This window comes from Mirounga angustirostris, unplaced genomic scaffold, assembly GCF_029215605.1.
Source record: "Mirounga angustirostris isolate CCGP_5_RB_7025 unplaced genomic scaffold, mMirAng1.0.hap1 SCAF_14, whole genome shotgun sequence".
Classification (NCBI taxonomy): Eukaryota; Metazoa; Chordata; class Mammalia; order Carnivora; family Phocidae; genus Mirounga; species Mirounga angustirostris.
In genome coordinates this window covers 77,605,835-77,631,878 of record NW_026991722.1, presented here as the reverse complement: position 1 = coordinate 77,631,878, position 26,044 = coordinate 77,605,835, and the positions used below count along the sequence as shown (strand labels likewise).

General features: G+C 52.3%; 1 protein-coding gene across 4 annotated transcripts in view; it reads left to right on the top strand.

Moving 5' to 3' along the window:
* The window catches only part of RBM19 (RNA binding motif protein 19), a 133,750-nt gene that overhangs the window by 32,757 nt on the left and 74,949 nt on the right, over window positions 1–26,044 (top strand). For 3 of the 4 annotated variants that reach the window (XM_045887575.3, XM_064578425.1, XM_064578426.1), the window contains exons 18-21: window positions 1,725–1,785; window positions 3,793–3,872; window positions 6,642–6,697; window positions 9,632–9,748. In XM_045887575.3, the coding sequence (XP_045743531.2) occupies window positions 1,725–1,785; window positions 3,793–3,872; window positions 6,642–6,697; window positions 9,632–9,748 (314 nt within the window). Of the gene's footprint in view, window positions 1–1,724; window positions 1,786–3,792; window positions 3,873–6,641; window positions 6,698–9,631; window positions 9,749–21,786; window positions 25,789–26,044 lie in introns of those variants that run through there. The other variant, XM_045887577.3, reaches the window with a different exon arrangement.

Here is a 26,044-nt window from a genome sequence, read left to right as displayed (position 1 = left end):
GGGTTGGGGGGGCCTTGTGAAGGAATTGGCTAGAGATAGGGAAATGGAGCCTCCGGTTCCAAAGGATTATTAGGGTCTGCAAGCTCCCCCGCTGGGCTGAGACCTGCTATGGGGAGACTCCTCATTTCTATGAACTGGGTTTGACACATTTTTTTTTATGCATAAATCAGTGATTATTAGCAGGCTGACAGCCATGGATTGGTTCTGAAAAAAAAAAAACAAGACGGCCATAAGGATTGAACTCACGGACTTCTAAAAACTCTTTTGAGGGGCGCCTGGGTGGCTTAGTCGTTAAGCGTCTGCCTTCGGCTCAGGTCATGATCCCAGAGTCCTGGGATCGAGCCCCGCATTGGGCTCCCTGCTCATGGGAAGCCCTGCTTCTCCCTCTCCCACTCCCTCTGCTTGTGTTTCTTCTTTCGCTGTGTCTCTCTCTGTCAAATAAATAAATAAAATCTTAAAAAAATAAAAATAAATAAAAATAAAAACTCTTTTGAGTTCCAAAATCCCACAAATGGACTCAAGAGGGGGGACGGGGTCCACTGAGTCCCAGAGGCAGGATGGTGGTGGGTGGGTGGAAGGGAGGCCAGCCTGCATCCAGAGGGAGAGATTGAGGCGTCTCCTTTTTGGGGAGGCAAGAGGTCAGAGCGTGCACCATGAGGCCATCTGGCTAAGTCTGTGATGTGACTGTCCTCTTGCCAGTTGGGAGAGTGGCCACGGCAGAGGGGCACATCGGCCAAAGCAGTAGCATCTTCAGGGCAGAGATTTACTGTATGGAGCAACTGGAAACCCGCCCTGGGACTTCTCGTTGGCTGCTTCCTGAATCCATTTTGGTTCGGTTTGGATTTGCATTTGTAAAGAGGCAGGCCCCCAGTAGTGCCGGATTGCTTCGAAGAGCTGAAGGCAGCGTGTAGTTTGTGTTCGTTCCCGCTGTGCCGGCTCTTCCGGGTCTGGTAAGGGAACGTCATCGGGAATCGTTGCTTCCTGGAAGATGCACCCAAGCTTCAGACTCGGGAGCTGGGAGTCGCCGCTAGGGTGATGTCCAGGTTCCACACACATAGCTGTGAGGCCTGAGCTTCAGGGGGTCAGGTCACTGTCCCAGGGCCACAAGCCCATCAGGGGCTCTGCAGGGAACGGCGTCCAGCCCTCGTGTTGCCCCAGGTTAGGGGTCAGACTGCCTGGACGTGGATCCCAGCCTCACTCTCGGCTAACAGTGCAAGCCTGGGTGAGTCCTTTATCCTGTCTGCGCCTCAGTCTCCCCGTCTGTACAGTGGGGATGTTAGGAGAATCTTCCCGTGGAGTGGTTTTTTTGTTTGTTTATTTTAAGATTTTATTTATTTATTTATTTGAGAGAGTGAGTGAGAGCGAGCGAAGCAGAGGGAGAGGAGGAAGCAGACTTCCCCCTAAGCAGGGAGCCCGACATGGGGCTCAATCCAGGGACTCCGGGATCATGACCTTAGCCAAAGGCAGATGCTTAACTGACTGAGCACCCCCAGGCACCCCTGGTGGAGCGGTTTTAAAGATCTGAGTAGGACGAATGAGACTTGAATTAAGAGAGTCCATAAGTGTCCACACCTTATGCACGATCTGGGTGTTAGCGCTGCTGTTAGTCCCGCCCTCTTGGGGCCCGTGGCCCCGTATGAAGCCTCTGTATTTTGAGCTGTGCCTGCACTAGGTGCAGGATTAGCCTGAAAATAGTGCTGATACACGTTGACATTCCTTTCCAGGTGTTTTCCAAAGTGGGGACGGTGAAGAGCTGCTCTATTTCCAAGAAGAAGAACAAAGCAGGTATTCCCTACAAAAGCACAGTCAGAAAGGACGATTCCAGAAGAACCTGTGGCTCTGGGCGGGGGGGGGCAGTGAGGGTAACTCTCACTTGCTCATTTGGAAGGTCCTCACATTCTCACGTGGCCCACCTAAAACAGTCCCTCTTTGTCTGTCCCCGGAGACTCCCAGTGTTCCGTGGATGCGGCCGTGCACATCAGGGTCTTCTGAATTTAGACTCTGCCTTGGGCCTTGGACTGTCCCCTGGTCTCAGAGCGTTTGATGGTCCACCGGTGTTAACACTGTACCGTAGCAGAAGCCTCTCCCTCCTCCCAGCACCTCTGGGCTCTGGAAATGCCCTAAAGAAGAGCAGGGAGAGACTGATCTTGGGCTTTCCCATTTCCCTTCCAAGAGAAACAACCCAGACGTAGAACCTCTGGAACATTCCACTGAGCCATTCTCCGGGAGCTACAGAGCTGGTTTGGGACATAAGACAGGCAGCTAAGTACCACGTGAGCAATGTGAAGGCTCTGTCGCAGGGGCTTCAGGAAAGGAGGTGACCCCTGACGTCCAGGCAGCGAGTTGGGCTGGTAGAGGGGCCGCCAGCTCTGCCTGGGGCTGCCCCTGTGGGTTGTAGGGTCACTGCGTCCCTCTCCGCCATCAGATGCTGCGGAGCCTACCTTTCGGCCCTCGGGAGCACCCCTCAGCGTACTTTAGAAAGAGTTACCTGATCTTTCAGCGCTTTCCAGTATCCGCCGAAGAAACCAGTGTTCACAGCTGTCACAGGGTGGTGCCGCCTGGCAGCCAACAGATCTGTCTGAGGCTCCCTTCTGTGGCCCACAGAGCCACGTGTGGACAGTTTCATGGACTTTCTTACGGCGTCGGTGCCTCATTTGATAGCATGGAGTTGCGAATGGAAACGCAAGCAAGCGGTCCACGCCATAGGGGCTCGGGTCTTACGAACAGTACAGTAGAGGCAAAGATGGGACCAGTGAGCAAGTTGAAGGTGGTGAATCTCGATCCTCATTTGGACCCATCAGACTTGAGCAAGCCCTCTGAGTTCAACTGTGAAAAAAACGAAAGAATAAAATTAATATATCTGTATAACATTGCAGGGGATGGGGGGAAGGAGGCACGCGTCACATTCTGTGCCATAGGGCAAGGTGTAGTTAGACAAATGCCCTGTAAAATACCGGCTGCCCCCCCCCCCCAATTATATGTATGTATGTAAAGCGCATAGATCTCAAGTCGGGAAGCAAGTGTTTCCGATAAACTTTTGCGATCTCCCTTGTTCTCTGAACCCTTGCTACTCACTGCCTTAGAAGTAGGGGACCAGAGAGGTTTGCATAATGCAGCCGCCCTCCCCGTCTGAACTTGGTATCTGAAACCCAGGAGCAGCTGTAATCGGATGGTCAGAAATACCTGTAAAGGGGAGGGGGTGGGGGGATGGGTTAGCCCGGTGATGGGTATTAAGGAGGGCACGTACTGCATGGAGCACTGGGTGTTATACGAAAACAATGAATCATGGATCACTACATCAAAAGCTAATGATACATGGTGACTAACATAACATAATAAGATAAAAAAAAAAGATCTGTAAAGGGGAAGTCTTTGGTGCCTTTTGCTTTTCACGCACATATTCATCTTCTGCGTTGTGTGTGGAAGCAGGGGGATGGCCTAGGTAGATGTTGAGCCGCTTGTCATAGTGATGGTCATCCCTGTTCATTCCTTCTCCCTCCCAAAGGCGGAATTCTATTATGAAGTTAATTATCATGTCAATCATCTATTAATTAATAGTCAACTGGGCCTCAGGTGACGGCTATACAACTTTGTTGGCTGGTTCTTCAAGATGACTGGTAATACATGGCGAGCCAGGAGCGGAAACCTTTTTGGGAACGAAGGAGGGGTATGAGGAGGAGAGAAAAGAGTGGACATCCAGGGGCCCTCTGGAGCCGTTGCACTTGGGCTCATGCTTTCTTCGCTTTCTTGCCCACCCACGTCACCCCTGTGATTTCTGCCTCTCTCCTTCAGGAGCGATGCTCTCCATGGGATTTGGATTCGTGGAATACAGGAAGCCAGAGCAAGCCAAGAAGGCTCTCAAGCAGCTCCAGGTAAGGTGGGGATTTCAGCCGAGGTCCTCGGAGGCACTTGCTAGGTAGTGGGGGTGGGGAGGGGGGCTCCCACCTGTCAGCGCTCCTGAAATTGAGCGGGAATGCAGACAAGTCCACATTTTTCTGGGCCCCTCACTTCCTCCAGTTCTCTAGGGAGGAGAGAACTGTGGCCCAAGAAAAATGAAGACCCCCTCCTCAGCACTCTGTCGTCACTGTAGTGTGTTCACTAATCCACAGCTCTGTGCCAGGTCTGGGGAAGATGGCAGAGCGGACCTCTGAATAAATACACAGAACCAGGTCATGAGCACTTGGATGGAAATGAAGCAGGCACTTTGATGGGCAGGGAGGGCTACTTTACGATGTATGGTCAGGGGAGGCCTCTCTTGAGGTGACAGTTGAGCTAATACCTAATGATAAGAAGGAGTCAACTACATAAAGATCTGGGGGGAAAGCAGTCTAGGAGGGGGGGAACAGCATGTGCAAAGGGCCTGAGGCAGGGACTCTAAGGTAGGAGTGAGCTTAGTGTGTTTGAGAGATACAAAGAGGCCAGTGTGGCAGAGGAGGTGTGGGGTGGGTGGTGCCTGGACCGGGATCTTGCAGGCCTTTTAACGACCTTGGAGTCCAGTTGTAAGGCAGTGAGATTTGATCAGAGGGCTTTGAGCACACCAGCGAAGGGACTCTTTTATGCTTCCAGACAGCCTCTCCAGCTGCTGTGCAGAGAGTGGATCATAGGGAAGCAGGTGGCATCATCCAGGCAGGAAAAGGTGTTGGCCTGGGCGGGGATGGAGGCAGTGGGGACAAGGGAGCTGAACTCCAAGGTGTTTGGCAGAGACTTCGCATCCTTTTCAGAGAAAAGAACAGTGCCTTCCTGCTGGGTCTGACGTGCAGAGTCAGCCCAGGGCCCTCGGGAGCAGGAGGGGAGCTGAACTGGGGCCCCAGGGAGCAGGACAGTCTGGGATTTGTGCCTCCCCAAAATGAGACAGGCCTCTGCTCGGAACAGTGTCCTCAACACTCTTCCCTGATGCCCCCCATCCCCAAGGCCTTTGGTGGCAGGGGCAAGGAGCAGTGCCCCCCTCCCCCCCACGCACCTTTTTCTTTCTGCAGACCTCCTTGCTCCCACTGTCTCTTGCCTTTCCCTCGTTCTGCAGCCAGAGCGCTCATGATCATGCCTCTAGATCAGGCTTCTAGACCCAAGTCCGTAGAAGGGCTTCAAGGGGTCCAGGGACCCTTTTAAGCCATTTTCAGAATGTCACGTGCCCGTGTGCACTGTACAAAGGAGGACGTGGCCTGCCTGGCATGAGGCTAGGCAGTGGGAAGGTAAAATAGAGTTGAATCCGGCCCAGTTTACAAGCCAGGGCGTGGCCGGCGGCACACCTTTCCCCAGCTCTTGTTCTTCCTCTGAGAGCTGCACCTGGGCCGGGCCCAGTTGGGCGGTTCTCAGTGTGGAAAGGACACGCATGCATACAGGGCCCCCTCCCAGTCCCAGCAGAGCTTCCCGTGCAGGGGAAAGGCCCCAGGGCTGTCGGAAATGCAGCAGGGCACGTAGCCAATAGGATTGTTTCTGTAGAATTTTGATGACCTTGGCTCGAGGCCACTTCCCGAAGGGCTGAGTTGGTTTTGGGTAGGATGATGGGGAGGTGAGCCCTCGGGGCCTCTGCTCTCTTTGAAAGGCTCTCTTGCTCTCCACCAGGGCTCACAGACTCAGATGCCCATAAGGGCCGGGGACTTGGTGGGGGGGGGGGGGCATCCAAAGGGACAGCCGCTTCTTGGCTTCAGCCAGTTACTGCCTCGTGGTGGGGCGGGTCGCAACCATACCAGATCTCTGGGCTTTGATTTGTTTGTTGTTTTTTTATTTTATTTTTTTTTAAGATTTTATTTATTTGCGAGAGAGAGAATGAGAGACAGAGAACATGAGAGGGAGGAGGGTCAGAGGGAGAAGCAGACTCCCTGCTGAGCAGGGAGCCCGATGCGGGACTCGATCCCGGGACTCCGGGATCATGACCTGAGCCGAAGGCAGTTGCTTAACCAACTGAGCCACCCAGGCGCCCCTGTTTGTTGTTTTTTTAAAGAGACACCGGAAGTCCAGCTTTGTTACCAGATGCCATGTGGGCCCGTCACTGGGCTTGAGCTCTGCACATTCAGTGCTCCGTTCTCTGCCACATAATGCAAGATTCTGTAAAACACCCCGCACTGGTCCAGTGTTACCTCCCCGTGTGCACACATACGTGCACATTGCCACAAAGAATTGTTTACACGAAACTACGCGTGGTGTATTTTATGGGAGATTTAAGGGATTTTAGAGGATAATTTTGTTAATACGCCAGTTTTGCCTTAAGGGACCCACGTGAGAACCTAGCTTTCCTTGCAACTCCTCTGTGGTTTAGAAATTATTTTTTTAAGCATACAATCTAACCTGAACTCCCGCTCTGCAAGCCAGACCGAAGGGGCTTCCTTTGCCTGCAGATGCTCATAAACGATGGAAAATTTTGTGTCCCTCCAGTGGCATAAAGGTCAAGGCCCACGCATGGCTCGAGAGGACATTGGAAGGCTGGGTCTCTGTGACCACCAGCTGCTGCCTGGGCTCAGCATGAGCCATTTCCAGGAGAAGCTGTTCTCTGTCCTTGATTCCAGCTGGCCCCTCTGCCTGGAAACATCCTCCCTCTGAAATTTCCTTTCCCCTCTGCGGAAGCCCTCTCTGGTGAAGGGCAGGGGTACGGGTGAGTATTTCGGGGAGGACAGAGTGACAAGCTGTGTTGTCTTCTCTCTTAGGGTCACGTCGTGGACAGCCACAAGCTGGAAGTGAGGATCTCCGAACGAGCCACCAAGTGAGTCTTCGGTGCCCCGTCTTTGCTTTGACCTGGGGCAGTCCCTTCTGCTCTGGTGCTGGTTCCCCAGCCCCTTGACATGACCCCCCGCCCGAACCCCTCACCATCTGGGACTCTTCCTAATGAAGCTCGTGTCCCATTTGCCAACTCTGAGGCCCGTTTCTGTGAGGAACTGGGACCGCTCCAGTCCTTTGAGTAAATGCTTAACGCACATTTATTATCATCGAAGGAGCAAGAATGGGAAAAACAAGCACGTCCTGCTCATCTTGGTGGTATAAATAACCCAACAAAGAGTTGCAAGTTGCTGGGGCTTTGGACGAATGAGAGAAGCAATAAAAACTTAGACGTCCACCTTTATAGGGCTTTCTTTCTCAGAGCTGGACGACAGAGCCCAGAGACAGCCTCCAGTCAATTCGAAAGAGATTCAGTAGGTGTTAAAGATGGAGACAGACCAGTCTACCCAGTGACCAGTTTCCTGAAGTGGTGGGGTTTTCTCTAAGAGTTTGGTTTTGTTCCTATCCTTCTACCCGCTCGTACGGCTAAATGAGCTGATGCCGCTGTGCAGCTTCTAACAGTGCCCGGCACACAACGTGCCCAGCGTAAGGCGTTGCTGTCTCGTCGTGATCATCTACCTACCTCAGGTGATGAAGTGACTGCCTCTAACAGTCCTAGGGCTGGTTTAAGATAGTTGTTTGGTAGTTGTCAGCAGGTTGGTCATTTGTTGTGGTCGTTGAGCAGATGATCCGCCAGTGGCCGGCCTGTGGCCGCTGCTTTTCCTTCCTTCTCTCTCTGTTTTCAGACTACTCGTGGATGCAGCCCCAGGCTACCTCTGGTATTGTTCGCCCATCCCGGTCTGTGCCGTGTGCGCATCATTGGGATGAAGGCGGCCTGGTACGGGACGGGTTCCTGAGCTGTGATGGAACAGTGGGTTTCCAGACATTGGGCCCCACAGCTTTGGGTTCTAGTCCCAGAGCCGTGTGACCTTGGGTGGCTGACTTGGCCTGAGAAGTAAAATGTGCCCACCGGAGGTTGTGCATGAAACGCCTGGCATATGCGGTGCCCATGAGCGCTCAGCCGGCGATCTTCCTTTTCCATACCCTATCTACAGGGAGTCAAGCTAAAGTCACCTTGCGAGCTTTCAGTGCCCAGCCAGTGTTGATTGAGTCGTTCTTTTATTCAACAAAAAATCAGAGCCCACTGTGTTCCAGATCCTCTGCCCAGTTGCCAGCAATGGAGTTTCCATGTGGTGCTCACATTCTGGGGCAGCGTATTTGGTAGAACCTTCTACAGTGGTGGGATTCTTCTCTGATGTTCTACATCTGTGCTGTCCAATATGGCAGCCACTTGCTGCATGTGGCATTTGAACACTTGAAATGGGGGGAGTGCAGCTTGTTATCTATTGGCTGCGTAACAGAGTATCCCAAACCCAGCTTAACACAGTAAACATTTATTATCCCATGGTCTCTGTGGGTCCAGAACTTGGGAGCAGCTTAGCAGGGTACGTCTGTCTCCGCGTCTCTTGAGGTTACCATGATGATGCTGGCTAGGGTTGCAGTCTCATCTGAAGGCTCCCCAGGGACTAAAGGATCCACTTCCAAGATGGCGCCCTCACAGGGCTGTTGGCAGAAGGCCTCAGATCCTCACCACATTGGCCTCTCCCTGGATTGCATGAGGGTCTTTACAGCCCATTTCTCACAGAGCCAGTGATCCAAGGGGCAGCAGGAAGGAAGCGACAGTTTCTTTTACGACCTAGTCTCAGGAGTCACTGTTGTGTCTGTCTTCCATTGGTCAGAGAGCACGGGAGGGGACTCCATGAGGGCCTGAATACCATGAGGCAGGGATCATGGGGGACCATCTTGGAGGCTGGCTCTCCCGGCAACTGAGGAGTCAAATTTTGAATTTTGCTTTCATTTAAATTTAACTGGCCATGTGTGGCTTTTGGCCACTGTATTGGACAGCACAGCCCTAGAGGACAGACCGTAAAGGGAAACATGAGCAAATATATACTGTGCGGTTAGGTGGTGGCGAGTGCCAGGAAGGAGAACAAAGCCGGGAGTGGGGGTGAGTTGCTGTTTTAGGGGCGATACTTAGGGAGGGCCTTTGAGGAGGTGATGTGGAGCAGGTCTGAAGGAAGCGAGTTGTAACAATCGTCTTCACGACAACTGCCACGATTTATGGAACGTTTAGCTCATGGCGGGCACCATACAGAGTGTTCGACAGGTCCTCAAACCGTATGACAAGGCCGGCAATATTATTAAGGCCATTCTGCAGTTGAGGAAACGGAGGCCCAGAGAGGCCAAGTTACTTGCCCAAGATCACTCAGATCCTGTGTGGCCAACTTGGCTTCCACACCCCGATCATCAGCTCCCTGCTCACAGTCCTGCCCTGCTTTGATGCAGGTGCGCAGGTGAGGTGGGGCCACGTTGGAGAGGGCCCTGAGCCCCGGATCAGTTTCCTAACCCCATCCCGTTTCCATGGCTAGAAGCTGCTCCAGGGCCTCGGGACGTTGGTCCTCGGGTGAACAGTGGAAAGTCTCAGATAAGCCCTTTGGACCATCTGGAGTCTTGCTGCATCCAGAAAGGGACCGTGGAGACTGGATATGGGGAGGAACTGGCCTCACCCTCGTTAGGGTTCCTCTCTCCAGTCCTGCTGGCCCCTGGGTCTCTCAGATGATGGGCAGGAGGGACCCAAAGGTGGGCAGGTGGGCTGACTGGGTGTCCATAGCTGTTTTGAGAAGACGGTTAGGCTCCGTGTCACCCACAGGAGACTACCTCCCTCCCATTTCATCTCTGCCTCATCCACAGCAACTCCTTGAATCCCTCACCTGCACAGAAGACCAGAGTGTTGGCTCTTGGAGGGAGGGCAGGGGAGTCCGTGGAGGGCAGCAGCTGCCTACACCCTGAATAACATGAACCCTTTCCCCCGACCATCCAGGCCAGCTCTGACATCCGCTCGGAAGAAACAAGTTCCCAGAAAGCAGACAACGTCAAAGATTCTGGTGCGCAACATCCCGTTCCAGGCTGACAGCCGGGAGATCCGTGAGCTCTTCAGGTGAGAGGCGCTGGTTCGGTCCAAGGGGCAGTGTGTGGGTGGGGAGCCTGCCGGAGCCTTGGAGAAGGTAGCCTTGGGGTCCTTTGATGGCTCCGCCAGAGGCCCAGTGGTCTTTCAGAGGTCATCTTTCAGCTGCCTTTATCTCCCTTGCACTCGCGCACTGCTTTCCAGAGCAGTGTGCAGAAAAATCTCGAAGCAGCCGGGCCTCCTCCTCCTCCAGAGGTGAGACAAAAAGAAAGGGAAGCTGATCTCCATCCCCACCCACAGCAGGATGGGGCGGGAGCCCACGTGGCTGAAGCTTAGCTCTACCCACCATCTGCCTGAAATTCTTCCACCCGAGGCACTCCTCTGGTCTAAGCCAATGGTTCTCCTCCTCCTTGGTATTTTCGAGTCACTTGGTGACTTTTATAAACGTACCTTTGCTCAGGCCTCACCCCCAGGTAGCTGGATTTTGTTGGTCAGGGGCGGGGCCCAGACACTGATATTTTGATCAGAGCTCCTCAGGGGGTTCGGGCTCTACTGACCAGCTGGAGTTGGGCGCCGCTGTCTACATTGCTACTTACGGAGAAGCCATTTCGAAATAAGGATGAATCACCTGCATAGATCATGCCGTCCAGCCGCAGATGCTAGCATGGGGTCAAAAATTTCGGGTTCTGGGACCTGGAAGAGCAGGCTGGGGGGCGGGGGGCGCAGCTGGAAGGCCCGGTGAGCCCATGCAGAAAGGCAGGTAATCAGACCAGTTTTCCCCCATTTTGAAAGAGAAACCAGCAATCGGATTTTTGGGGGGGCATAAGTTGGCAACTAATTTACTTTTCTGAAAATAAACATGGTACAGGACAGAGTCTCTGCCTGTGGCCACATACAGCCCAAGAGCCACCACTTTGCAACCCCTGTGCTGATACATTACACTGTTGAGCTTTTGAGGTGAATGAGGTCCTGCCTAGAACCAAGCCCTGGATCAAACGTCTCTGGAGGACGTCACAGGAAGATGTTTAAAGCCCAGGCCCTCCCCAGGCGAATGCTGGGTGGTGCAGAGAGAGACCATCTAGCCCTCAGAATGTAACGGCAGATGGAATTAGCCCCAACCGAACAGATAATTTGGGGGGGGCCCCCAAAACGTACAGCACCCTGGCCTGCGGGATCGAGAGAGCTAGGTCCCCGTTAGAATGATCACTTAGCATCTTACTCATTAGGTCAACTTACCGATGTCAACTGTGGATGCAAAATGCAAATCCTGTATTTTGGGGACCAGAAAGAAGTATCTTTGTATGCAGTCTGCCTCTCTGCACTCATTTGGTTTAAAGGATAGGGAGCCATTTATGGGATTTGCTTCAAAAGTCGCCATCCCTCTCGTCTCTGTGCCCCATCGTCCACTAGTGTGCAGTTCATTAACAGGCATGGTTAGCGGGAGCTGATGCAGACGCCTACCCTGCTGGCTTCTAGTAGCTGAGCCTTAGCTGTGATCCCGGGTCCCCCGCGTCACAGCAGCAGCCTGGTGAGCTGGGGTCACAACCTGGGGGGGACGTTTTCCATTTCCCCACACCCAGGGAGACGAGAGGAATACGTGAGTGAGGCCGTTGCAAGAGTCCCTATCCTCAGCCCCACGCGCCTGCTTGTTTTCACATGCTTGTGCTTTTTAAAGAGAGTCCAATTTAAGAACTGCCAGATCAAAACGGGATTGCTGCAAACAGCACGTGTTGATCAGGAAATAGTATCCCGCCGAAATGACAGTTCCGCTTGTTTCCACAGTGTATTTAGGATGACATTTATCCAGGGAAACAAAAGACCCAGACAGAAAGGGAAAACGCTTCGTTTGATCTCTTGTTTTATATTTATTTTGAGAAGACAGGGAATTAGTGTCCACCGAACGTAATTATGCGCGGCGTCTCTTCTCCCTGCCATTGTTGTGATGATGGTTTCCGCCAGCCCTTGGAAATGATCGGAAAGCCAGTCTTGGAGGGCTCACCTTGCTTTGTTGTGCACTCGGGCTGGGGGTGGAGGCAGTTCCGAGCGGCGGGCAGCAGGGGTCGCTGTGAGCCTTCTCGGGGCTAAGCTGGTCCGCGAAACCACAGACCCGATTTCCAGACAAAGCCAGTGGCCGGCAAAGGTCAGAGCCAGGGGAGGATTTCAGGATTGAGGGGAACCAGTCTGGTCCATTTCTCGCAGGCAGGTTTTGCGCGTTTGTCCTTCCAGGTGTAATCAGAATCCCAGCTCCTTCCGATGGAGCGCTCACTGTGTGTTGGGCCCCAGCTGTGGGTCTGCCGGTCCCATGTCTTCTCCTTTAAGCTGCGCAGCCGTGCTGCGGTGGAGGGATGCTGTTCCCCGTTTTGCACCCGGAAGGATGCTGGAGACCCGGGCACGTGAAGCATCCTGCCCGGGACCCACAGCTGAGCCAGGGCTGGGAATTCAGTGGTCTGCCCCAGAGCCGTGGCTCGGAACCACTCCTCTCTGCAGCCTGCTCTCCTTCTCCCGGGTCTGGAAGGACACTGCCCCCGAGATCATGTCAGCGGAAACACTATCCCGTGAACATATGGTTCGTACCGGCCATTGTGCTAGGTGTTGGGCATACAGCCGTTTCAGGAGAGATGGGCTCCTCCCTCGAGGGCTTCAGTGTCTGTGAGGGACCAGGGAGCAAAGCGACAGTGACAGTCGGACAGTGACACTCGTGGTGTGCAGGAGTGAGTGTAGGGCCGTGGGAAAGCATGGTCAGGTCCTCAAGAGCACCCGCCGGGAGGTGGCAGCTCACCCGCCCTCCCCAGCCTCCGGGGGCCCTGCCCGTGGACTGGGGCAGCAGCTTCCCAGCCAAGGCAGCATTTGCCTGCGCCTTCCCTGGAGGCCAGCAGCCTTAAGGTCGGGCCCAGCCACACCACACCGCAGCCCCTTGAACCCAGCCGCGACGGGGCCCAAGGGGGCGCTGCGGATTCACGTCCCTGCAGGGTCGTCGTCGTCGTCGTCGTCGGGGACAGTTCGAGGCCCGCCCTTTAGAAAAGTCAGAGTAGACACGGCAGTGGATTGGGAGGCGGCACTTCTCTGCCACCTCCCTTCTGGGCCTCAGTTTCCCCTGGCACAAAATAACAGTAGGAATACTACTGCTAGCGTATCCTGCAACGTACGACGAGGATGCGGTGAAAACGTTATTGTTTATCATCATCAAGTCAAGTTTTCCAGCCCATCCTGTGCCGGGCACTGCTTTGCGTTAGTACAGGTCTGTTTCCCACAACAGCCCTGAGGCGGAGGGTTGCCTCCCTTTCCCAGGGAGAAAATCCGCTCCCCAGCCCAGATTCCCACCCCTGGGCAGCTGCCGGCTCGCCCGGAGTGCAGCTCCCACGCCATGTGACTGCCCCTGGGGATTTTGCATGCGGGGCATTTAATACAGGGCCTGGTGTGGGGTCAGTAGTTGATAAACACTAGCTATGATTATCGAACGGCACGAAAGAGGTGGCACCAGGCTTGGAACCAGGGCAGGGCTGACTCAACAGAGCCTATCTGACAGCATTGCAGAGCCTCGGCGGTCCTCTGGGGCATTTTCTCAGTGTTTCTCCTCCTTTGCTATGTCCCTCCTGCCCTGTGATCGTCTCCCCCTCCAGCTAGTTCCAGGCTGGAGAGAGTCAGTACTGGGGGACACAGGCCTCTCCACCCCAAAAAGGAAACACGGAAGACAAACGGGGATTCTCTGGAGTGTGCGAGTGTGTGCATGCATGCAGGGAGCAGACGCCTCACCCCACAGCCAGAGCAGGGCTGGAAATGGCCCCCCGGCTCACCCTGCTGTGTGCACAGCCTTAAGCCAGCATCCGTTCCAGAAGAAGGGGGGACCAGCTTCCCCTCCTATCTGGGTTTGCTCTGGGGAAAGTAGGCGTGTGTGTGGACCTCTGCGTCTGGGGGATGCTTTGCCCACCTCCATTGGAAAGCCTGGATTTGAAGGTCCCTGGGACAGAAGGTGGTGTAGAGAACAGCCCCACAGATGGGGCCTAAATCTGTACCCCACCTGAAGCTTGTGCATTCACACCCCCGCCCCCCCCCTGCCCCCCCACCCCCCCACCCCGCATCCTTACGTACAAGCGCGAGTGCAGAGCCAAGGCATTTGATGGACAGGTCTTGTTCCCACCCAAGTTTCAGGGGCTGGGCCCGAGATGGCACAGACGCCTTGGGATCGGGATGGCTAATGCTCTCGGCACTCAGGCGGTGTCGGGCAGCAGGCTCACCACATCCCACGTGCGAGAGCTGCTTGCCCACCTCCTAGAGGAGGAACCTGGGGCCCCGAGAGGTACAGGGTCCGTTCCTAGAAGGACCCTCGGCTTTACCTGTTTCTCTTGTACCCCATGGGCGCCTTGGTTTGGGCTGCTCAGTTCCTGAAAGGCAGTGAGCCTCCGGGAAGGAGGTTCTGCCAACAGGGCTGGCTTTGTGAGCGTGTGACCGTGTGGCCCCCTGAGGCCCCATGCTTGCTTCAGTACTCTGTTGTCACCATCCTGAAATTCTTACTGTTTGGACGAGAGGCCCTAAGTTTTCCTTTCACACTGGGCCCTGCAAATGATGTAGCCAGTCCTGCCTGCAAGCCCCTGGAATGGTGCCTGGCACACAGGAAGACGCTTCGTGCCCGCTGGAATTAGCGATTTTAAAATAGGCCTTCAGCTCACCCCCAGCCAACGTGGCTTGGCCTGTCCTAGTCTCTCAAAACTCCCAGCCCACCTCACAGCCACCCTTGGAGAGCTGTCCCTGTGGTGGTTTAGTGTCCCTTCCCCCCCCACCCCCCCACCCCCAGACTATAATCTCGGACACTTAGGTCGCTGCTCTGTCCACAGGCCCCTGGTATGCAGAGGGTGCTCGATAAATGGTTGCTAAGCACATAGATACACTGTGCACCCTTGCTTATGGAATCCTAATAAAAACAGGAGGTGTTATAAGAATAAAAAAAAAAAATGACAGGAGGTGTGAGGCACAGAGAGGCTAGGGAGTTTGCCCGGGGCCACACAGCTCTGCAGGGGCACCACCCGTTCTCTCTCACTCTGGAGACCCCCCACCTCCGTGGGACTGTCCGCAAGGGTCCGGGGCGTTAGGTGGAAGGTGCTTCAGGTGGGCTAGGGCAGCGGCTGCAGGCTGCAGATGGGGAGAGCTTTTCAGCTTTTTCATCTGGTCCTCCCATCCTCTCTCTCTTTTTTTTTTTTTTTTTTTTTTGGTTATTCTATTCCTCAGAGGTGTGAACCACCTGCCAGGGGTGTGAATGGGTGAGCTCCCGATAGGTGTCTAGAGGCCTTAATTACACGGCTTGCGTCTCCTGTCCCCAGTGCCCCTGTTGTGCCTGCTTTGTGGACAACGTCCGTTGTCCTGGCCTCTCTCCTCCTCATTTCCTCTCACGGTGACTGTGACTGTGGAGGGAGGGCCGAGGATAGCCTGCCCGCCAAGTTCCCCTCACACACCCCCCGCCTTTTTCGCCTCGCCCAGGTGTGGGGTCACTGCCTGGTTAACTCCTGGTTGTCAGCAGTACTTTTCCAAAAGCTAGGAGCCCTGGTATATCTGCTCTCTGCGGAGGCCCAGGGCTGATGGGGCCACTTCCTGCTCGCCAGGCTCCACAGGGAAGAAGCTCTGCAAAAAGCCGCCTTGGGCAGCCCCGAAAGACCATTCGAGAAAGGGTGTGGGAGTGGGGGAGAGAAACCCCTCAGCCACGTTCTACAAGGGATGGGGTAAGGAGGCTGTCCCTCCCCGCATAGGTCATCCCCCTACATGCGCCCCTACAGGGAGCCCCTAGATGGAGGCCGCCACACTCATTCGGTGCTGTGCCAGCCAGCTGCTCTCCCACCACAGCAGAGTCGAGTAGCTGCGTCTGAGACCAGCTGACCTGTAAGCCCATAAAATATGGACGGTCTGGCCCTTTATGGGGTACATTTGCTGATCCCTGGACTGAGTTAAACGTCGGGCTCGAATGGAGCCAGGGCACGTCCTAGGGGTTTTTGGAATTGTCTTCTAGATGCATTACCCAGATATGGTGATGCTTTCTTTCCCTTTTTATAAAACATACAGACCTTACAGGCAAAGCTGTCGCCCCGTTGACCCCCATTGAGCTGTGAGATGTGAGGCCCCACTCAGAGTTGCTGTGTTCACCTTGGCAGGCCCCTTCCCCCACTCCCACCTGTTTTCTCATTGGGGACGTCCCTGCTCCTCCTGCTTTGCTAAGGTCTTTGTTGTTTTTTTAGAGCAGTTTTAGGGTGATGGCACAATTGGGAGGAAGGTACGTAGTGTCCGTACACCCCCTGCCTCCCCAAACACAGCCTCCCCATTATCCACATCCCCACCAGAGTGGGACGTTGGTTACATTCAGTGCACCCACACTGATTGGTCACTGTCACCCAGAGTCTGTAGTGTGCGTGAGGGTGCATTCTTGCTGGTGTCTATTCACGTTTGGACAAAAAGGTAATGACATGTACCCATTGTGATAGTATCCTGTAAAGTGTTTTTGCTGCCCTAAAAGTCCTCTGAGCTCTGCCCATGCATCCCTCCCTTCCCCTTTGCTGAGGTTTTAAAGGATGGTATGAATGCATTCATTCATTCTCAGCTGAGCTGGAGGCAGCAGTCAGTGAATTTAGGGCCCACCCAAATGCAGTATGAGCTCACCTTACCTCGATCACATCTGCAAAGACCTGATTTCCAGTAAGATCCCATGCATAAGCTTTGGCGGACATGAATTTGGGGGACACGTCTTACCCAGGACTGGGTGTCTTAGAGGGGGCGGTCAGGGGAGGCTTCTCTGAGGGAGAGATTATAGTGGGGACCTGAGAGTATGAAGGAGTGAGCTGCCTACAGATAAGGGGGGGTCCTGCAGCAGGTGCCACGCCCTGAGGTGGGAATGACCTTGGCCCCTCAGGGGAATGGGTGGGGGGAGCAGGAGCTGAAGGACAGCACTGAGATGAGACGAGTGGACAGGGGCACAGTCTTGTGGGCCACGAGGAGGGCTTTGGATGGTTTTCAAACTTGTTAGTCAGGTGTGACTAGCACTCAGCTCAAGAAACAGAATATTCCCAGCCTGCCCTATGTCCGGTGCCCTGTTCCCATCACTGCCCCCCCACCTGCTCCCTGCCCACCACTTCCCTGACTTCTAAACATGTGTATTTGCACGGCCAGGTTCTTTATGTTCTTTATGTCAGTGGCATCATACTGTATACACTTTTTGGCTTCTGGTCTCTCTGCTCAGCATTTTTTGTTGTGAGATTCTTCTGGGTTGTTGTGTTGTCATTGTGATTTGTTCATCCTCGGTGCTGTGTAGTATTCCATCGTGTGAGTATGTTGAAATACATTTATCCATTTTACCGATGAGCACTTGGGTACTTTTCAGGGTTTTGGCTATTTCGAATATATAATGCTCCTGTGAATATTCTTGTGTGTGTCTTTTGGGGACCACGTGCATGTGTCTCTGTAGGTGTCCCTGTAGGACTGGGATTGCTAGGTCATGGGATGTGCATATTTCAACTTTAGTAAATATCTCTATCAGGTTTCCAAAGAAGCTGTGTCAATTTGTACCTCCCTCTGGGCCCGAGCATTCTGGTTGCCCCTGGTCCTCGTCAACACTTGGTATGATCTGTCTTTTTTAGCCATTCTGGTATGTATATAACAGCATCATCATATTGTGGTTTTAATTTTTGTGCTTCCCTGGTAGCTTAAGGAAATCAAATGTTTTTTCATATGCTTATGAGCATGTGTTTAGACTCTTGTGGAATGCCTGTTCAAGTCTTCTGCCCATTCTTTTAAAAATTGGGTTGTCTTATTTTTTCTTCATTATTTTTCCAATTACTTTCTATATAAGTTTACATGTTCTGGATTCAAGTCCTGTGGTGGATATATGGTTGCAGCCCCTCCCTCTCCCATCCTGTGAGTATCTTAATGGCGTCCTCCCAATGGTATCCTTTGATTAACAGAGAGCTCTTAATCTTAATGTTTGTCACTTTTTTCCCTTCATATTTCCCTAAATAGTTCCCTTCATGTGTTTTGTGTCCTATTTAAGCAATCCCTGCCTCCTCCAAGCTCATGAAGATAGTCTATTTTCCTGTAAAAGCTTTGACCTTTCACATTTAGGTGGGCAGTCCCTCTGGAATCGATTTTTGTATATGGCGTGAGGTAGAGATCGAGATACTTCCCTACCCCACCCCCATGGATAGTCAGTTAGCCCGACATCATTTATTGCGAAGGCCATTCTTTCCCCTCTACTCCACAGTATTGATTTTGTCATAAATCAGGTGACTGTGTATGTGAGGGTCTGCTTCTGGACTCTGTAATCTGTTCCTTGGGTCTATTTGTCTATCCCTGTGCCAATACACACCGTCTTAATTGCTGTGGCTTTGTAAGAGCTTGATATCTGGTGTCTTTGTTCTTCCCAAAGACCGCCTTGACCGTTCCTGGCCCTTTGCTCTCCAGGCCTTTGTGTTTTATTACACAGCCACGAGAGGTGCTGAGCGGAGGGAGTGGTGGGTGACTTAACATTTGTAAAAGATCTTGAGAGAAGAGGGTCAGAGCGGGTGTGAGGAGACCCGCAAGGAGGTTTTAGCAGCCACCTGGGCCCAAGGCGATTGTGGTTTGGACCAGGTGTGGGTGGTGGAAGTGGGTGCTGGGTCGGTCTGGGGGTGCAGTTGCAGACTCCTGCTGATTGATGGCTTTACTGAGTCTCCTGCTATGGAGACAGCAATGGAGGATAGCTCCTACGTTTAGGGCCCTCGGCAACTAGCTGGATGATGCGCCACGTTCGGGGGTGGGGTAGCAAGGGAGGTGTTGGCCCCGCTCCACATGCCCCCCGTTTCCTCGCCCGGGATGCGTCACACATAACCGCCAGCCACCATGGTGGTGCCACAGTTGAGCTTCTCAGCCGATCTGCGCATGCCCACACGCGTGTTTGGGGGTACACCAATGAGCCTTCCTTCTGGGAACAGCTCCGGCTCATCTGCAGATGTTGGCCACAGCATCAGCATTGCCATACCCACATTCCTTCTCGGCACATTCTCTGCTGCATGAGGGAGGCACTGTTGACGATACCCCCAGACATTTGCACGGCTCCTTGCCGGAGGGCCCTGCCAGGGCCTGAAGTGCTCCGCTGCTAATGATTTCACTCGTTCCTCCCGCGACCAGCCTCGGGAGCCGAAGCTGAGCACACAAGGCAGATGGCCGCCCGGCCATAAAACCCCAAGCAAGTTGCAAAGTCGATTCACACTCCCCATCACTCCCTTCCTGTGCAGCCTCTCCCACTGCACATTCCAGGGATAGAGATGTGCCTTTTGAACCCTTTCCTGGACCCATCCGGCACGTGTATTAAGTTCTTTCCATATGCCTGTCCTCAGCAGTCATCACTATGCGATTTTCTATGTCCGTGATGCTTATGAAGGCCAGTCTGCAAACTTGACACGTGCCTCCCATGATCTGAGCACCGTGCCAACTTCAAAGAGCCGGCCCTGCCCTCAGGATCGCTACCTCCAGAAAGATGATGACAGTTACAAGGCCATAACTAAAATTTGCCAAGGAATCAGTTCTTCCTCAAAGGGAATGTCCCAAAGACAGAAGGGAGCAGTCCTTGCCGAGCATCTTTTTATTTGGAAAAAAGATCTGGCATTACGAATGAACCCCAGGGTTCACATTAGCCAGCTGTGGGATGCAGCTCAACACAATCACCTGGTACAAATCCCAGGTATTTCCCTCCCCCCCCCCCATGGCATGGCCACATCTTGACTCCAGCTCTTAATATGGGCCTGCTTGGTTTGGGGGAGGGGGGCATGGACTAGGCTCTATCAGGTTAGAGAACCCAAAGCTGGCTAGCCTTCACAGGCGATCTCAAGAGGAGACTGCTGATCCTCGCAGCAGATGTTACCGAGAGTCGGACCTCTGCTCAGAGCGAAAACAAGTGAAAATACGCACCCTTTGGAATGGCTAGAATAAAAAAAAAAACAGGAGGAACACAGAATGCTGACGAGGATGCAGAGAAACTGGTCCCATTCACACGTTGCCGGTGGGAATGTGAAATCGTACAGCTACTCAGGAAGAGAGAATAGGCACTTTCTTCCAAACTAAACAACGCACTTACTGTGCGACCCAGCAGTTCGACTTTTGTGCATTGATGCCAGAGAAATGGAAAGTGAAGTTCATGTAAAAATCTGTACACGTGCCCATCAGCCGATGAGTGGATAAACCAGATGAGGTCTGTGGAATGGTATCCTGCCATCGGTAGGAATGAATGCTGACACGTCCCATACCACGGATGGACCTTGAAAACATTATGCTAGAGAAAAGAAGCCAGTCCCCAAAGAGAACATACTACATGATTCCATTTACATAAAATGTCCAGAATGGACAAATAGAGAAAGTGGATTAATGGTTACTTGCAGATCGGGAACAGGGTTGGGGAGGCGAGCACTGAAGGACTTGGGGTTTCTTTCTAAGCTGATGAAAATTTTCTACAGTCATGGTGATGATTCTCAACTCTGTGAATATGCTAGAAACTGTTGAATCATACACTCTAAATAGTTGGATTGCACGGTGTGTGAATTGTATCTCACTAAAGCTACAAAGAAGGAAGGAAAAGAGGGACGGAGGAAGGAACCTCTATACAGATGCACATAGCAGCTTTATTCATTTTAGCCAAAACCCAGAAACCACCCAAATGTCCTTCAACGGGCGAGTGGTTAAATGAGCCATGGTTCCTCCATGCCATGGAATACTACAAAGCAATAAAAAGGGACAAACTGTTGGTACACCTAGCAACCCATTTGTGAAATCTCTGGAGCATTATGCCGAGTGGGAAAAGCAAATCTCCAAAAGGTAGACACTGCGTGATTCCATTCCTATAACATTCTTAAAATGATAAGATTAGAGAGATGGGGAGCATTAATTGGGGGTCAGGCAGGCAGAGAGAAAGAGGGTGGTGGTGTGTGTGAAAAGAAAGCACAGGGGATCCCTGCAGTGTACGTTCTGTATCTTGACTGGTCACGAATCTACAAGTGGTAAAATTGCATAGAACTAAATACATACACTCAAATGCGTGCATGTAAAACTGGTGAGATCTGGGTAAGGTCAGTGATTGCATTAATGTCAATTTTCTGGTTGTGATGTCATACTATTACAAGATGTTACCACTGGGGGAGACTGGGTGAAGGCTATAGAGGATCTCCCTGATTACTCCTTACAACTGTCTGTGAGTCTATAATTATCTTAGAATAAAAAGTTTTTTAAAAAAACAAATATCCAAATCCATAAAGGATTACAAAAGGCCACACCCTACAGTAGTGAGTTGCCCGTCATCAGGGGCAAGCAAGTGAAGACTAAGGCAACTATCTGTTAAGGGTGCTATAAAAGGGATTTCTGTTGGAGTAAGAGGCCAGGCTCCCTCCCTTCAAGACAGTTGCACCCGAAATATTGTCAGCTTTAGTGTCCCTGGGGGGTCAGAGAATGGAGAATCCTCTGGCCTTTGGGTCAGCTGCAGGTGGTCTGAGCCTTTGGTCAGAAGGATATCAGCATTCAGCAGACACACAGTTAATAGGTGAGGAGGGGGTGGGAATGAGGAAGAGAAATTATCCCAACTTGTATATACTATATAAACAGTATATATACTTTATCACTTAAATGTAGGCTAACGGAACCCAGGGAAATGAAGAGACTGGCTCATACGTGTATTTGATCTCCTGGAATCTACTTTTATTTAGTAGGTTCGTGCATGAACCTGGTGCTGTAGGGAACATAGAAAAATATTAAGCGTCAGTTGTTTGCAGTGCAAGAAAACGGCAGTCCTGTGTCACTACCCCCTTCTCAGAGAGCTCAGAAACCAGCTCATAACTTCCTCAGGCTCCTGTCGATCTCTGTCCCTCCAGACACTGGGCCTGGCGGGCTGGGCACAAAGCCACGTTTCTCAGAGCATGCCCTTCGCCATTTAAGATCCCCAGGAGCACAGCCCCGAGGCATTTGATGGGGATGTGCGCTGGGTGAGACTCTCTACATTCGAGAGGCCCGCTTTGCAGAAAATCTGTTGCAGACCCTTTGCTTCCTCTTTTTTAATTATCCTGCTCTCTGCCCACCAGTATGTCCACCAGGGGATGGTCAGAGGCTGTCAAAGTTACTGCTGCTCAAACCAGGACAAAGCAGCACTTGCTCGGATGAGATACTTTGGTTACCCGACTTCTTTCTCGTGTTGTCCTTGTGCCGTGGCCATCAGAAGTCAGCTGTCTGCTTGGAAAGGAGCCAGTGTGATTTTCCAAGTGATCAGAACACCGGCCAGGGAGTCAGGAGACCTGAATTCTGGCCCAGCTCTGCCTTGAGCCCTTGAGGTCACCTTGGGCAGTGGCGTGACTTCTCAGAGTCTCCGTTTGTTGAATGAATCAGTGAAGGGGTCGGGCAAGGCCAGCCCAGGCCGACAGCTTCCTCCTTGCAAGCCGACACGAACCGGTTGGTCATGGCTGCCTAGAGTCCTGTGTTGGAGGATGGCGAAGCTGTCTGGGCTCCGCAGGAAATGGCATTGCAATTGATTAGTGATGTCTGCCGCGGACGCGGGAGCAGCCTCTTTGATAGGTAAGCAGCTGCAGGGATTCACCTAAGAATGTGGCATTAATCGCATATCGCTGGAGCTTTTATGTTTCCGTCTGCCACACTGGCTGCTAGAGGCGGGCCCAGATCGGGGCCCATGTGGAAGCCCGCGTCGTTTTCCTCTTTCAAAAAAGAGTAATAAATTCTGAGAGTCAAGAAGGGTTTTTTTCTCTTCTTGTTGTTTTCTTCCTTTGCAATTCCACAGATGTGGTCCTGAGTCACAGCTGACATTTTCTTTCCCTCCGCACCTCGCCTGATTCCAGAGGAGGTGACAAAGGCCCAGACGGTGGGACGAGGCACCCTGGGGAGAGCGCGCAGGTCCCGGGGGTGGGGGAGAGGGGGGCATTGTGCGCCCTGATTCCTTCCCTGCAGCCTGCTCTAGCCTTGCTTTCACACCTCCTCTCTCCCCGTTCCATTCAGGGCCTTTTCAGTTACAAGGTCTCCGTGCTTTGTCTGGGCTTGCCGGGAGAGCGGCAGTCAGTGGGCTCTTTGTTGCAGCTGATAATTGTGCTCTGTGTCTCCAGCATCCTGGGTGCTGAAAGGCAGTGGGAGCCCCAGGATATCTTGGGAGGCTTCTGAGCAGGAGCAGCTTCTGCCTGCTCACGTGACTCGGAGCCTTCCATGGAAAAGGGAGGTCTCGACACACTGCTTTTTAGTTAAGAAATAACTCGCCGGTTTAGCAAATATTTACTGAGCATCTCTAATGAGCCAGGGACTGTGCCAGGTGCTGGGTTACAGAAACAAACGTGAACTCCAGGAGGGAAAGGGACTGTCTTCGTTTAGGGGGAAGTCGATGCTTGACGCACCACTAAAAACGACGAGGTCTTCCACGCCACTGGTATGGTGGCGTCCTAGGACTCCGGGTCTATCTCTAGAGAAGGGTGAGGTTAACAGCGGTGTGTGGTTTGCTGTGAGGACAAGGTCAAGGGTCTTGGGAAGGCACCTGGCCTTTCTCTGGCCCAGACACAGTGGTTCTGTGTGGTGCCGAGGGCTCCCAGAGCACCCGAGTCCGCCGGCTGAGAGCCATGGCCTTGCCACCTAGTGTGGAGCTCTTGCCTTCCTGGTCCCCCCCAAGGCCACTCTGAAGTGAGGGGGTTGGTCTCTGAAAGGGTTTTCTACCTAAAGGAACGGTCCATAAAATCACAGGCCGCGGCAGTATTTTCTTAACACTGTCTCATTTCTTGAGCAATGTTCAAAGAGCCCTTTTGAAGAAAAATAAAATTCCTGGGGCCCTTCCCCCCACAGGGGTGATGGGCATGTTTTTATCATTATGTTACTTAACCACGTACAAACGTACCACGGAGAATAAACTGACAACTTACGCTTATGGTTCTCTTAGGACTATAAAACCAAAACATGTTTTCAAATTAAATACAAACAAAATTTAAAATCAATAAAATTCAAATTAACAACATTATTTTAGTGTGATGGATGATGTTGTTTTGTGGGAGCTAAAGTCAGAATGGGGGTTTTGATATTAGAAAGATGTAGCCCGGGGTCCAGATCTATAATCTGCTTTGGTGCCTTGAGGTCAGCAAATACTAATGCAAAGAATGCCTGTGTACATAAGTAAATGCATGCAGAACAGGAATACTGACTCGAAGGTTCTACTTGCCAGTTCAGCAGAATCAGACCTCTGGCATATGTAAACTCAGCCAGTCATCGAACACCCCTCTTAGCGCAGTGTTGCTTAGCGGTTCTGCAAAGCCGTCCTGATCACTTAAAAATAAAAGTTAGCATCGTAGTGTTATTGAAATTATCAATGAGTGGATAACCAATTACTTTCAAAATTGAGAACAGGAGAGCGTTTCATTGTTCACTCTGGCTAATCAATCTCTTGTTGCAAATTGGAACATGGGCAGACAGGTTCCACACGATACAGAGTCCACCATCATCCTGAGACAGGTCCTGGCTCCTCCATCCCAGGTCTTTGGAAATCACTGTGCCCACACCGCTGGGTGCCACGTCTCTTTAAGCACCGTTCTAATATGCATATATGTATATTAACAGATTGTCTGAATACAAACCAAACTTTTTTTTTTTTTAAAGATTTTTATTTATTTGACAGAGAGAGACACAGCGAGAGAGGGAACACAAGCAGGGGGAGTGGAGAGGGAGAAGCAGGCCTCCCGCCGAGCAGGGAGCCCAATGCGGGGCTCGATCTCAGGACCCTGAGATCATGACCTGAGCCAAAGGCAGACGCTTAACGACTGAGCCACCCAGGCGCCCCTAAACCAAACATTTTTAAATTAGCCTGCAAAGTCGCTAAGCCTCCCCACAGCCCTGCCTCTATCGTCACATACGTATACACGCACATATGCCCAAATCTATCAGAGAGGCAGCAGACCTTATTTTGAGCAACTCTGTTCTATTAAGTAGGCTCTGACAAGAGCACAAATTTTCGGTCCACAATCCTTGTTGGGTCCACTTAGACCTCTAGATCTTTTTCTCTGCCGAGCCTGCTTGTGGTTGAAATACCTACCACCAGTTTTCATGCAGTTTACACTGTTGAAGTTGACCTTTTTGCTGCTTGGTTACCAAGGTTAAATGAAGCTTTTGGAGTTCTTTAGCATGTCCTGCCAGTCTGAATTTGCTGGGGAAACAATGCGGGCGGAGGCCCTTTAAGGTGATCATAGAAGTCAAGTCACGAAGAGGCTGCTCAGTGAAGGGGCTGTTACAGCTGGAGGCTTTGTGCTAAGTCTAACACCAGCTGTTAGCTTAATGATTTAGAGCATCAGCATTGTAGTCTGTGGGAGTGACTCTCTCTAGAATTGTGTAGTGTTCAACCTGTGCCACTGAACACGGCAGCCCTGGTTGTCTGTCAGATCCAGATCAGTGTTCAAGTTTTGGCTCCTCCATTACTGGCTATCAGACTTGGATGAGTCACTCAAGTACCCTGAATCTCACTATCTGCATCTGTAAGATGGGGACCATAGTATATACGTGTCAGGGTCATTGGAAAGATTGAGATAATGAAAATAATGCAGTGAGCCCAGTACCTGGTTCCCGAACTGTGCACCGAGGCACCTTGAGGGTGCCCCCCATGAACTCACAGGTGCACTGTGGGCTATTTCAGATTTTTGGGACGAATATAGGGACAGCTATCAGAGATGGTACCAGCTAATACTGCTGTCGCCGTAAGGTTAGACTGTGGAGTTGTCACAACCAGACTGCTAGGTATGCCTTTTGACCTAGAAATGCCATGCTAAGAGAACTGAGAGGCCAAGAGCACTCTGCAGGAACCAAGAGAGTTTGGGGACCTGTGGCCTAGCATTCGGTGCAAACCAGCACTGCGTATGCAGCGGAGGTTATTTTGTTAAAACCAGAACGGCTGTGCGGGCCTCAGGGCCTCAAGATTCCATTTTGTTTCGGCTCTTCCTGCATTTCACTGTGGGGCCCGGGATTGGTATCCAGGGTTAGTAGGCTGTTCCTCTTGCCTCCCCCCACCTTCTTCACCTCTGCTTGCTCGTAAAATGCAATTCAGAACATTGATTTCCCAGCTCCGATTTTGGAAAAACCCCAGGCTGCCCGCAGTCATCTCAAAGGGGTGTCGCGAAGCGTCCAAAACATAAAAGTCTTAGAAGAAAATTAATTCACTTGCATGTCCATGCTTCGCAGTGTTCCTGGCAAGGTCCAGTGGCCGCGGTCTAGACCCAGGAGTCGGGAGTGGGGGGCGGGGGGAGGAGGACGGAGAGGGCGGAAGTGGCTCCTCCCAGGCAGGGGGCAGACCCTGGCTGCGCAGCCTGATTTCTGCAG